At 34.6% G+C, this 14,589-nt stretch overlaps 2 protein-coding genes across 7 annotated transcripts in view; one reads left to right on the top strand and one right to left on the bottom strand.

Annotated features, from left to right (window-relative positions):
• The window catches only part of LOC149784131 (ubiquinol-cytochrome-c reductase complex assembly factor 1-like), a 34,587-nt gene extending 24,299 nt beyond the window's left edge, over positions 1-10,288 (bottom strand). Inside the window, exons 1-3 of the mRNA XM_089932229.1 lie at positions 10,119-10,288; positions 7,566-7,700; positions 1,575-1,670 (exon numbers count right to left, since the gene is read on the bottom strand). Coding sequence (XP_089788355.1) covers positions 1,575-1,670; positions 7,566-7,700; positions 10,119-10,193 — 306 coding nt within the window. The 5' untranslated portion in view covers positions 10,194-10,288. The remainder of the gene's footprint in view (positions 1-1,574; positions 1,671-7,565; positions 7,701-10,118) is intronic.
• A 212-nt stretch (positions 10,289-10,500) lies between these two features.
• The window catches only part of LOC149784130 (lipid droplet-associated hydrolase-like), a 30,655-nt gene continuing 26,566 nt past the window's right edge, over positions 10,501-14,589 (top strand). Inside the window, exons 1-2 of one of the 6 annotated variants that reach the window (XM_089932224.1) lie at positions 10,501-10,730; positions 14,308-14,437. In XM_089932224.1, coding sequence (XP_089788350.1) covers positions 14,329-14,437 — 109 coding nt within the window. In that variant the 5' untranslated portion in view covers positions 10,501-10,730; positions 14,308-14,328. Of the gene's footprint in view, positions 10,731-10,761; positions 11,279-11,345; positions 11,885-11,909; positions 12,133-14,307; positions 14,438-14,589 lie in introns of those variants that run through there. The other 5 variants (XM_089932223.1, XM_089932222.1, XM_089932226.1 and 2 more) reach the window with 5 other exon arrangements.

Raw genomic sequence — 14,589 nt, 5'->3', positions numbered from 1 at the left:
ATATGTATCACTGTTTTAACAGCAAACTGGTTACTAAGTATCAAAACAAAAGCTGAGACTTTATTCCTCAGCTACTCATAAATACATGTAGCATCATGGTTTCTATATTAGCTGTGTGTATGACTACTGCAGTGCTGTCCAACCCTTGGCCCGCGAGCTGATTTTAAATGGCCTGCCAGTGCTCAAGCAGTTATACAGTTGTTGCTTTTCAGTTTTCTGCTGCGGCCCTTGGCTTCAAGAAAAACACTTTTCTGTGGTCCATGGTGTCAATAAGGTTGGACAGCACTGGACTACTGAATTAAATAGAAGTGCTGACTTTTTTAAATGGTGAATTATGGTAGAATTTAACTTTCGGGTTGAAAAGTGGCACTGCATTTAGCAAACAGCAAAAGTGATGATAGGAATCAATCTGGCTGATTCTGACTCAACTGTGGTCTCAAACTCAATAGTCCTTTCTCCACAATATTTATTCAATACCAGTATGTACTAATCGAGTACTACTTTATAAAACACATATGTTTCCTGATAATTTCTTTCGATCCTAATAAACAATGAACAATTCTATTATTTACATTGTTAATGAATAAAAACATTTTCAAATAAAAGTGATTTTAATAATTCACTGGCTTTTACATGTATACTGACACTTTCATTAAAAACATACTAGTTTATCTGTTTTCATGATAACATGCATTTTATAAATGTACTTTCTGAAAATGTTATTACACAAAAAATTCTGACAGTAATCATACCAATATAAATTATTTACTAAATGGATGTGGTGTCCAATGTAATTGACACAGGCAATACATAAATATTCTGAAAAATATGTAGAATTCAGAAAAACAAATGACGAATTTGGATATGTTTCTTGGGCATAACATTTTGAAAGTTCCAGTCACATGTGAAAATTTGTAAACAATCTTTACTGTATCATCAGGGGGCCCCCAAGTGGCTGAGTGGTCTAAAGCACTCACTGTTCAGGATCACTGCCATCTCACCTCTGTCTGCATCGGTTCGAGTCTCAGGTTCGGCTAATGTGGGTATGTGAGAAAGCTTGCCAGTAGCTTCTCGTGGATCAGTGGTTCCTTCAGGGGTTTTCCAGGGTTCTTTCTCCACCAGTTATACTGGCCGCCATGTATAGCCTATATTGTGCTGAAAAATGGCATTAAAGCCTACAACAACAACTATATCATCAAATCTCTCTCTCTCTCTCTCTCTCTCAAAGAAAACCTTTAGGTCCAAGATATACTCTCAAAAAGCTGCCAAACACTTGCTCTTATATCCTGTTCACTCTAAGGCAGAGTTGTCATCCAGGTGGTTTCTGTACTTAACAATTTGCTGTAAAAACTTCCAGAGTTGTCATCCAGGTGATTTCCATACTTAACAATTTGCTATAACTCAACTGCAGAGTTGTCATCCAGGTGATTCCCATACTTACCAATTTTGCTCCAATTCATCTGCAGTTGTCATCTGTGTGATTTCTATACTTAACAACTTGCTGTAACTCAGGTACTTATCAATTTGCCGTAACTCATCTGCAGAATTGTAATCAGGGTGATTCCCATACTTACCGATTTGCCGTAACTCTTTTTAATGCCCAAGCCTTTCTTGACTCTATCCCACAAAGAAGTATCTACAGCACTCTCTATGACTGTACTTTGCTGTCTCTGAAATGATTTTTAAGTATGTATTTAAAGAACACACAAAGTGTACTATCACTTTTCCACTTATATCTGTCTAGTATCAATTCAAGTACACCCAACTACACAGTAAAATCACCAGGATTGAATGGTAGAGTTGGGTCTAATCTACAATGTACATATGCTGCAGGGTAATAGACTTAATTGATTTAAGACCCATGATGTTACTACCTGCACAAAATGGCAAGGTGAAATCACATTGAAGGTGTAACTGAGTGAAAGTAACACTAGGGGAGGGAAGTAAAGCTAGAAGAGGAAATTTCACAAGCATGGCTCACTGAACAACACTCAGCAGCACCTTACAATAAAACAAGTGAAATATGGACCATACTCTTTGTACATACTGAATATATAAGATCTAAAACTAAATCAGTAAAATCCGAATAGCTCTAGGTATTATTCAGGTATTAGGTAATATAATTCTCTGGTCTTAAACAAAGTAATAGAAAGAGGCAAAAACCAACAAGTTTATTAAGATGAACAGATAAATGTGTTTATGTAAGTATTACCACTCTATGGTCTTAAACTAAGTAACAGAAAAAAGCAAAAACCAACATTTTAAAAAAGAATTCCAATTATAATTTATTTGACAAGAATGCAAGTTAAAATTTAAAATTAACCTACAGTATTGTGAATTAAATCCCAAATAGTCCTAAAAGTTGTATCAAAAATCCAAAACTATACAGAACTCCAAACAAGTTCCAGTGGTGTTCCAAATGAAATCCAATCTAGAGTGCTGATGTGCCAATGAACTTGAATACTGTTGATATGCTAACAGTCTTGGAGTATCACAATGATATAATCCAAAACATCTTCAAATAAATTCACAATAATTTCAAATTAGTTACTTAGTCCTGAAGTTTACAAGCACCTTGTAATTCCTATTAATATTTAAAATAAATAAAATCCTCCCAAATAATAACTGAACTTAGAACATAACAAAACCACTGTTGCCATTACAAATGTTTAAAATAGGAATAATTTTGTTATTCATTACCTTTTATAAAAGACTAAGACACAATTTCAGAGCCAGGATGAGGGCCAAATATTCATTTCTAAATCATTCTAATGTGTAAGTAAGATCAAATCCTTCACAGAGATTTTGACAGCCAACCATACAGAATTCAGTGTGACCACAGAATTTCCAAGTTAGCATGTTTAGTAAATGAAATCACCTCATCCCAAAGTAAAAACACACAATGAACAAAATTTACTCTTTAGTATATCGTCTACTAGATGACCCCTGTAATCTATAACACTGGTCAACAGTGAAATCATTATTGACTTGAAAAGGCCCTAATCTGTAGTATTTTGGTGTGCCGAACACGAATATAACCGTGAAAAATTTGTATTGGCTCTCGTTTTGAAGATATTCATATACCTCATTTTCTATGTTTCACTGTGTAAATTTCTCCAGTAGGACTGCAGCAACATCCGGAATAATGATGTAACATTGCATAATACCATCATGCTCACATCATCCACAGTTGATTGCATCATTTTCTGATGCAATGCAATACTAATGCCATGCGGCTGCTGAAGTAAGTTGACGTCAGCAGTGTACTATACATGTGTAGGCCTATTATACTAATGCCAGGCGGCTGCTGAAGCTGACGTAAGCAGTGTACTATATAAAGCCCAATCAGATAGGTTCAGCATTTAAAATATTTTAGACGTTGTGCGAGACAGTTCAAGCTACTGTTACATAAAACTTATTATTTTATCCATTTACGTACAATAAAGAACAGTAATGCCTCGAAAGTGTGTTAATACCGCGGACAATTTTTGCTATATTTGTGGGGAAGTGACATTTGCCAACCAGAAGAAAAGTATCAATTCTCAAGTGAAGAAGGCATATCATCTTTACTTCGGATGCAAGGTTGGTGACCAAGACAAGCCTTGGGCTCCGCATATATGCTGTGCTACATGTACAACACAGCTTTCACAGTGGTTGAATTGCAAAAGGTCATCAATGCCGTTTGCAGTCCCAATGGTGTGGAGAGAGCCAAGCAACCACCTAAATGACTGTTACTTCTGCTTGGTTCCTCCTCTTTCCGGCGGAATAACGAAGCGAAAGAAGTCGAGAATAGTCTACCCAAACATTCCGTCTGCATTGAGACCAGTTCCACATGGTGAGGGACTTCCTATTCCAGAACCTCCAGCAGAATATTCTCTTGATTCATCTGACGAAGACAAAGGTGAGTCGACCTGTTCTTCTCCTGGTCCATCAGCATGCAGTGATCCAGATTTTCACTGTGGTGCATCATCAACCCCACACAGAATAACACAGGAAGAACTAAATGACCTGATTCGTGATTTGGACTTATCAAAGAACAAGGCAGAATTGCTAGGATCAAGACTCCAACAATGGAATCTTCTAGAAGAAGATGTCACAATTACTGCATATCGAAAGCGCCACCAGCAATTGGAGCCTTTCTTCAGAAAGGAAAGTAATCTGATATTCTGTTCCGATATTGAGGGCCTCATGAATGCTTTAAAAATCACTCATGACCCACAAGAATGGAGACTATTTGTGGACTCTTCGAAACTGAGTCTCAAGGCTGTGCTTTTGCACAATGGAAACATTCTTCCATCTATTCCAGTAGCGTATGTTGTCCACATGAAAGAGACATACGATAACTTAAGGCAGCTACTGAATTCCATTGAGTATAACAAGTACAGCTGGCACCTCTGTGGTGATTTGAAGGTAGTTGCCCTTTTAATGGGACTGCAGCAAGGATAAACAAAATACATGTGTTTCTTATGCGAGTGGGATAGCCGAGCAAGGGAAATGCACTACATGAGGAAGGAATGGACTCACAGGCAGAATGTAGCCATTGGAGAGAAGAATATCCAACACCCAGCTCTGGTTGAGGCTCAGAAAATCTTGCTACCACCCCTTCACATCAAACTAGGTTTGATGAAGAACTTCGTGAAAGCCATTGACCGGACTTTGCCAGCATTCCGATACCTGCATGAAAAATTCCCTCGACTCAGCGAAGCAAAGATTAAAGAGGGAGTTTTTGTGGGTCCTCAGATTCGAGAGCTTTTCAAAGATGACCGGTTCAACAACTTGCTGGAAGGTGACGCGAAACAAGCATGGAATGCTTTTCGCCTAGTTTCTACAAACTTCCTCGGAAATGTTAGGGCAGAAAACTATAAGGAACTAGTAGAAGACATGTTGATGAAGTATAAGAAACTTGGCTGCAATATGTCTCTAAAGATTCACTTCCTTCATTCCCATTTGGATTTCTTTCCTAGCAACTGTGGTATTGTTAGTGATGAACACGGCGAACGTTTTCATCAAGATATCGCAACAATGGAACAAAGATACCAGGGAAAATGGTCCACTACAATGCTGGCTGACTACTGCTGGACACTCCTCAGAGATGCTCCCGAACAGCTGTACAAGAGACAGGCGAAGAAATCTAAGATGTAGTCAATGACTTGATTTTTTATAGGTAGGCTATTACAGTTGACCTTTTACTATTGGAATGCATTTCGTTATGTAAACATTAATTTCTTGCAGATTACAAAAAAAACTAGAGCCAATTTTGCAATTTGACTGTCATATTCGTGTTCAGCACATAAAAATTGATAAGAATTGACTAATTTTATTTCAGTAACATGACTTTTGTAAAAATTTGTTGTCCAGTGTAATCATAAAAATTAACACATTATGAGTATACATAATACTAAGCTAAAAAGTGAAAAACTAGGGGAATTTAAAGTATTGTGAATTAAATCCCAAATAATCTGAAAGTATAGTGTTCCATATGAAATCCAATACAGAATGTGCGGATGTACCAATAGTCTTGAATGAGCTGATGTGCCAAGTCCTGATGTGTCACAATGGTATAAACCAAAACTTCTTTGAATGAATTCACAATAATCCCAAAATAATGATTTAGTCCAAAATGTTAATGAGAACTTTTAGTTCCAAAAAATAGTTCTTAAAAGAATGATTCCTCTCAAATTATATCTGAACACAATAGTAAATAATTCCAACTGAACATAATTTTGTTTACTTCAAACTTATAAAAAAATATAAAGAGACAATAAAATGACTAGGATAAGAGTCAAACATTTGCTACCAGAACATTCTAAATTCTGTAAATAAGGCCAAACGCTGAACTAAACTATCAGTAAACAACTTATTTATAAATTACAAACATGACAAAAAACATGTAGGCCACAACTATTCTACCCTCCATTTTGGACGAAGGTCAAGTATATAATACAAATTAAATATATCTCATGGTACAAAAACGGCACACAATACAAAGGTGATCTATATATGTAAACAAATTAGCTTGCTAACATTTAAATGCCTAAACTGAGTGGTTTTGGTCAAATCTTGTAATCAAGATTCTCAAGATGGACTAACATGTATGCGGACAGATGTATATATTGAAACAGCTGGACTGACAAATGTATATAGTAATACAGTTGGACTGCCATGTAAATATTCACAGAGATCAACTGACTGATGTATATATTAATACAGACGGACTGAGACAAAAACATCCACACACACACACACACACACACACACACACATATATATATATATGTATGTATATATATATAAATATATATATTGTAATACAGATGGACTGAGAGATATATATATATATATATATATATATATATATATTAATACAGATGGACTGAGAGATGCATATTTCATACACGCTGACTGATGTAAATATTCATAAACAGAGATCAACTGACAGATATATATATATCAAAAAGATCAACTGACAGTTGTATATATCAGAATTTCATAATCAATTGTAATTGGTTACTAAGAGCAAATTTTACTTTTTGTTTGTTATACAATATCTTTGCTACGGACTTCAAAATGTTAATCTGATAAAAATAGGACATTTTTTTCTAATATGTTTTTTTTGTTTTACAACATTGCTAAATGAAAGCAACTTTTTTAATGACTTATCAGTTTTATGTAACTGAAAATCTGTTGCAATCCCCAAAACCCTTTCATTCATTAGCGATGTGTCTATCATTTAAAGTAAAGAATGACAAGGTTTTCTTGTTTGTCATTAATTTTAAATACATGTACTACAAAGAAATTTACATTTAAACTGAGAAAAGTCATCAAAATTATTTTTCAATTAACTCTAAAATTTAGCATCAAAATCATGTAATCATGATGATATGTTCTTAATTAAGTTTGCACCTACTGAATATGGTATGGTTTTAGTTTTGTAAGTTGTGAAGGGAATAAATAATTCAAATCAAGTGTATTTGATTGGAAGTCCTATAAAGCTTACCATCTACCCAGGAGTTTTACTAACCTTTGTGTTTTGCATGCAACTAAAAAGAATTAGTCTCCCTTTCCACACAACTGATCATGGAGTTTCACAACTGATAATATTGCTGGTTCAATCAACCAAATGATTATCTATTATAATCGATAATTAGAACAACACTAATTAATAGAGCTGGATGACAGATTACATTTTCATACATATCAACTTACATGTATATATTCATGCAGCTGTACTGACAGATATTAATAGATCCAGATCTGTATTAACACACATGGACTGACATGTATATATTCTAAAAATTGGACTAACATGCATATATTTGTATAGATGGATAGATCTATGAACCAAGTCAATATGTCCCTTCTGCAAACAATGCAGGCATAAAATACATCTCATGGATTTTGTAGAAACAGTCCAATTAGGGCAATTTACAGCATGTTTCCTTATTGATGTTATAAATTGTTAAATTTACAAAGGAAAGCATGATGGAGGAATGGACAGACAAAGCATTTTTGTATCCTATGCCAACAAGAAATTGTTGGTCATTAAAACAAAAGTAGTATCTCACTGTGTTTGTGTTTCCCTGTAGGCATGGCACCATAACCTTGCTCCAAGTGGATTGACGACAATGTTGAATCTTGGAACCTTGTTGCTCACAGTTTGACAGGAAATCTGTTTGACTTAATCTCATATAGTTCTTTACCTGGAAAATACATCTCATAATCACATACGTCAACATTACAAACCTACTGCAAGATTCACACAAATGGGCCCAATCAGGTGAAATAACAGCTGTTGGCCATCAATTATTCAATTATTTGTCTATAAGCTTGGAAAGCTAAGTTGACTCTGAACTGCCATGAAAAAGAAAATACACCAACCCCCCATAATAAAAAGAAGATATTGTATATATTGTCTTTAAATTAAAAAAACTAATGTTGTAAGCATAAAACTAGAAATGTTTCATTTAGATCAACTTTAATTGGTGCTGATGTTATGTATATTTGATTTAACTGTTTATAAGTTTTACAATCTTTTTATTTCAATTTCATTACATATGAAAGTAATATGATTTTGTTTACTAAGAATGTGATATTTTCCAGAAATTAGCTTGACCAGACTATTCAGTTGAAAACACCTAAAAATAGTATCTTCTTGCTGACCTAGTTCCTGGTCTTGATTGAGAATCAAGTAAACAATTTCTTTTTTTTAATTCATTAATTTTTGCTGGGCCGGCAATAGTCTGAGGTTCATATGACCCTTGTCACCCCATTTTTGATATTTAGACATTTTTATGTAGGCGTGTAGGGTCACATTCCATTCCCTATCAAAAAGTTGTAATTCACTGACACTTTTTTTGGCATGGGTTGCCGCTTACTAGCTGGCCCAGCAAACTTGAATGACCTTTCATCGAGACATACCTGCATGAAATTAATAGGAATGATTTATTTTCTAAGAAATTGCAATCATAACATTTGTTCTGTCTTTAATCCGCTGACAGACAAGATGAAAGAACATCATTGCTGAAATTTGACCTGGATCTGGCCATTTGCATTCCTAGTCAAATGACTAAACAACTCTCGCAACCTACATGGCAATGACATCAGAGGTCATAGTCACGTGATATCAACAATAAACAATTTCTAGTGTTGCTGTAGGTAAACAAATCAAACATAAATGAAAGTCAGGTAATTTTTATAGAAAAATGAAAACACAAACTTCTCAAAATATTTATTGTAAAAACAACAACCAAATATCTGTAAATGTTGCAGCAATCTGAAGAAAACAAGATTCACTAGTTCAGAGAACATGTGTCAATGTGGTAGTCATGTGACTAGAACAAAAACATCGCTGACATGTGCTTGGTACTTCATGAAAATGGTTTGCTTCACTCTGCTGCGATACTGCCAGTTTCTGGTTGTTGTTCTCAGAATAAATATGTTGAAAATTAGATATGCATTATATTTAGTTAAGTGACTTCTATATAATATGTCCAAATTCTATGTACAACAACTTTGGAAATTTGTTTATTGTCCATATCATGTGACTATATAATCTCTGTTGTAACTGTTGGTTGTGACATTTGCATAGTCCTTTGCTGGACTGGCTAGAAAGCAGCTACCCCATGCCGACACGAAATGGTGTTGGCAAATTCCAACTTTCAATAGGGAATGGACTCTGACCATACACCCCAACATAAATGTCCAAATATAAAAAATGGGGTGGCAAGAGTCAGAGGTAACTCTAGTCCTACATGTAAGATCTTGATGTTGATATTTACGTTGTGGGCATCAAGGTCTTACTACCTAACTATCGGCGCTGTGTAACGTGTTTTGATGTCAACTAACATCATTACGAAAGTCACATTCTCAGGAATATTTCACACAACTGACAACTAAAATAACGACGCTTTTCTACAAAGTAACACCATGTTTTAGTCAGGCTTTACTTACTCTGATGTCTTTTCTCTAATAAATTCAAATTCTCACAATAGAAATGGACCTGTTTTTAAGTTTCGTTGACCTACATTTCAGTTGGCTGTAAAGTGATGAAAGCCAGGAATGCTGAAATCGGGTAAAGTTGAAATATCGAATCGGGTGAAGTTGAAATATTATTCTTTAACAAAATGAATACAAAATATATTATGCCTATTGGAACTGTAAGCAACGGTTCATTTTGTTCAAGAAATATATCATCAACATGTATCTACTTGAACGGCAGACTACCATCACACTGCAACAAATTCAAATGTATGTCAATGGAACGTAAAAAGGCGTCCATTTGCTAGTATAATTTCATTCCGCCAAGATAACGACAGCACAGTAAGTATATTAATTACACTTAAATTAATGAAGTGTCGATATAGCCTGCCAAGTGTGTTAGATGTTCCTGAAACTTTGATTACTCATTCCGATGTCAACGAAATCGGAACACGCTATACAAAGTCGTTATCTGGATAATAAGACAGCACTAAAACAAAAACAACGTGTGCTATGTCTTATATTGTAGGACTAAGGAAACTTAAGACTATGGTCTTCATGACTTGTATGTCACATGATATCTGATTAGAAAGACATGCAAATTAAATGAAGTTAGATCCTCAAGATCAATCTTTAGTTACATTTTTTAGAGAGAAACTTCTGATAACTGTGCCCATATTGTGCGAGCCCAAAAGGTTATGTGCGAAACAATTCATCTTAGAACTCTCGCTGCTATCTTCCTACACCATCCACATGTTGCATAAATGTCATTTGGATCACCTTCATTCGGATCCTCCTCGTCTCTTTCGGTGCTAAGGCCGAGGACGCTTAGATTGGAGGTATTGCGATCACTTACACCGTTAAAAACAATGAAAGGAAACATTTTCTTTTGTTTGTTAATGCGATATAAATAGTTTTCTATCAGTTTATTTTTGGAACAAATTTAGTGCATAATTTTTGTATTCCCAAAATTACAATTATGCACATCATCTCTAAGCAGGATTCTTTGTTAATGCTGTTGGTGGTGCATATCAACAAAAACTGTCACGTGCACGTGTAAAGTACTTGGTCAACCACTGTGGTCCAACGTACAAGGTCCACAGCAGTGTAAAAGAGAATCAAGATCCTGACGTTTTTTGACGATGCTTGTATTCAGTCATGCAGTTTGAAAGAAATTAGCAAAGTTGACGGGGTTGGTCATCCCCAGGCAAACCAGGACGTTGCACTGACTTCCTTAACGATGAAATAATTATGTATACTATATAAAAAAAAAATGTAGGCATGCTATTCATTAGTCCTGCATGTAAGACTTTGGGCGTCATAGCACCTAAACAAAATTAGCATGTGCTATGCCCTACATGTAGGACTAACTAGTAATGTGGTGGTAATGTTCTTTGTCAACAGTCATTATGTTTTGTTTTTTTTTGTTGTTTTTTTACATTTGAGATTCTTTATGTTCGGTACATCTGATTATCATTTTTAGTATCCATTGAAATCGTACTTCATACTCTGATACTAGTCCTACATGTAAGACATAGCACAAGTTGATTTTGTTTAGGTGCTATGACGCCCAAAGCAATAATATTAACGTCAGGTCTTACATGTAGGACTAACACTGATACAGGTCATGTAGACATTCAGTACTGACTGTTACCGTAATGAGTGTTACAAGTCACGGCAAATGAAGTTTGGGTACCAAACAAACTATTGTAACACACCTCAGTTACAAACTCTTTGTTCCCATAAGGAATCAGATGCAAGCGGATGCTGCTTTGCTGTTACACTGGAACACTTGACAGTGGTCAGTACCCACTGATATGCTGATATGATTGTGTAATTTTGGTTTTATATATATATATATATATATATATATATATATATATATATATATATATATATTCTATGAAAAACTCAATGTCAGATTCATTGTTTTAACTCAGAGCATCAGTTTACACAAGAAGGTAACTGTTTTTTGTATTTTAGAACAATCTTTTGTCAAATTGTTCAACAAACAATGTGTGCATTCTACAAACCGACATTGTTTGCTATTTATTGTTCAGTGGCAAATGTTAGGGAAGTCATACAAGACCAGATGTAGGGATCACAAAAGTTACAAACTTTTGCTCAAAAGGACAATCTTTTAAAGGTACAGCAAAAGTTAAGGATCACAAAAGAACTGCAAACTATGCCATAGCTGACATTATTGGATGGTATGGGCTGACCATGACAGTAAATTAAAATTTAAATTAAACTTGTACAGAACAAATCTGTAATGAGCTGAATTTGTTCCATTGGAAAGCAAAGCCTGGACCCAAGAGTACAAGAAACAGTTTTTATGTTCATATTTGATACCACATCAACCTAAAACAAAGAAGAAAAAATATAATTCCTTCAGTTAGATGAAAAAGTAAATAACCTCTAGATAGCTATGCAGTGCATGTGACAGTATATGGTCATAGACCATTTTCACTTTTGCCTTTTCTGTTCTTGCTAATTAGGCAGAAGTCAGTTACTATAATTGATTACTTAAATCATAACAAAGGTTTGACTCAGGAAGATATATCCATTGTAATCTAAAAGCATATTTTTCCAAATGAAGTGATATTTCAGTCTTGATCATACTTCCAAGAATTTGCTGAAAAGTTTAAGCAACTGGTAAATCAGTTATTATTTTAAAAATCATATTTTTTGTATTCATTGCATCATTATTCAGATATTTATTCATAATAGTTCAAAAGTTAACATAATAACGTGTACGACAATAATAGATGAGTCTTACAGCAGCTGGTGATTGAGGGCATTATTCATTATTTTAATTATTATTATTAATTATTATCATGATTATACTTAAAATTTTTAATTATTATTTTTATAATTAAATAATTTTCTGTTCTAAATCTGTTAAAGAATGTTAACTGTGGTAAAAAAGGAAGAGAATGTATAGGTATTTGAACAGTTTTGAAAATGTTTTCTCGGGTTGTAGTTTTAAATAAAAACATTTTCATTGTTGTACTTAACATTCAATCTAGGTTGAAAATAAGATATGATTGAAATCAACATTTTCATCACTGTGTGATGCCATACAGTTAGTTCTGTCTTGGTGTGCCGTAAAACTAACCCCACAAACAAACTTAAGTTAATGTTAGCTGTTTTAGTTGACCTCCAAGTGTTCACCTTGACCTGTACTCGCATGATCTGGTATAGTGAAGTATGACCTCATAATGTAGTAAAAATAGCACTGATTATATAAATAAGCATGATAACACCATCTGTACTGTGATCCATTACAGTTGCATACATGGTAGTAATGAAACAATAAGAATATAATCCATTTGATTCATCCCCATATTCATTGATCTGATAAGATCATGTAATATAATGGCTGTCCCTTTCCCCATATACATTTTTTTAATATTGATCTGATAAATAAGAGTAAGTTCATTGCATATGCTGTCTGTTTCCACATTTGATAATTTGAAAAACATGTACTAAACAGCTAGATGCAATTCGAGATATTTGCCATCCCAGCTGTTTTTGTGATATGTTACTTGACTTGAGCCCAATATGTTTAACTCAGTTTTTCACTGAGCATTGGTATTTAAGTGTCTAACATTTGGAGGTGTATATACCTCAGTTTGATAATATCGTTTGCCAGTATATTAAAAATCAGGCTTCAGATGAAACACAGTGCTAAAACAAATTAGATAACCTAATGCCCCAGAGGCTCTCTAATATCAGATTGGGCCCCTCCTATATTCTGTGTGAGGAGCCCTTCAGGCTTGTAGAAGAAAGCTTAGATCGCACTGATAAAAAATGGAAATTTATTTTCAAGATGTTGACATACATTACATCCAAAACCCCTGACAAGGTAGTGTTTTGAAAAATATGGTTTTTACTAATCTTTGAAAATAGAACAATAAATAACTCAGTATATGCATTACATGTATAAATGGTATGGAGTCATGATTGGAGCTAATGTAATATTATTCTTATGCCAAAAAACTTGTTATCACTTAATCCATACATAAGATTTTTGGTTGGTTAGGAAATTTTTATGCATATACTAATGACTTGAATTTATGTGTATGTCCCAGAAGCAGTTGTTCCGATGTTTTAATGTTGTTTAACCATTTTTTTTGCAGTTATAGCTGTTTAGGGTTCTTTTGTTTGCATATTTAGGGACCACTAGTTCCTTTCTTTCTTCTTTGATTACTCTGTTGGCAACAGTGGTTAGAGCATCTACCTTGGATGCAGGAGGTCATCGGTTCAAACTCTGGCCAAGTCATCGCAAAAACTTATAAAAATGGTACTAACAGCTAGCTCTTGGCACTCAGCACTAAGAGATTAGTGTTAGGACTAATCGGCCTAGTGTCATGCTAATGTCTTTGGACAGGACATGATACTACATGTCTGCAGCATGATGCCCCAATGCTAGACATCACTATAAACTTCCACACTGCAGACATTGTTTAAAGCTACATTAAAAATCCAAATTACGCAGGCACATTCTTCTTTGTCTTAATCTTTCACGCATTTATCATTTCTTTTCATTCCACTTTTATGGCTCATACTTACCTGTTTATGAAATCTACTTGTCTATAAAGACTGCTTTTGTGTGATCACCTGCATGGTCAATATAGATATACTAGTACACATTTTTGGGTGCATTTTTGATGCAATCAGCAACGTTAAGTTACGGTAAAATTTTCTGATATTTTTCTTACCTCAAAACTGCCAATAGGTGTTTCTTTTACTGGCAAGATAACTGGATCATGGAAGACTTGAGTGTACAAATTGAATTCTTACCTCTTTTGGGGTTTTATTTTGTAGGATATCAGTTTGGAGACAGAGATGGCAGAATCTGAATTTATTGTAATCAATGGACTCGCAACACAGGTCCTCAGATATGGAGTTATATCCAAGAAGGCAGAAAGAAAGTTCCTGTTTCTCATTATTCCAGGTACATTTACCAGGGTTCAAGTTATTCATATAACTAAATGCCAGGGGTCTTACTAAATCCATATTGGGTGTCACTTTTATTACAAGAAAGTTGCTCATCAGAGCCTGTGCCCCCCCCCCCCCCCAGTGCTATCTAATTGATCCTGCTAATGA

The sequence above is a fragment of the Sinohyriopsis cumingii genome, chromosome 14 (assembly GCF_028554795.1).
Source record: "Sinohyriopsis cumingii isolate HCF-2022 chromosome 14, ASM2855479v2, whole genome shotgun sequence".
In the NCBI taxonomy this organism is placed as follows: Eukaryota; Metazoa; Mollusca; class Bivalvia; order Unionida; family Unionidae; genus Sinohyriopsis; species Sinohyriopsis cumingii.
This window is presented reverse-complemented; position numbering and strand designations above follow the sequence as displayed.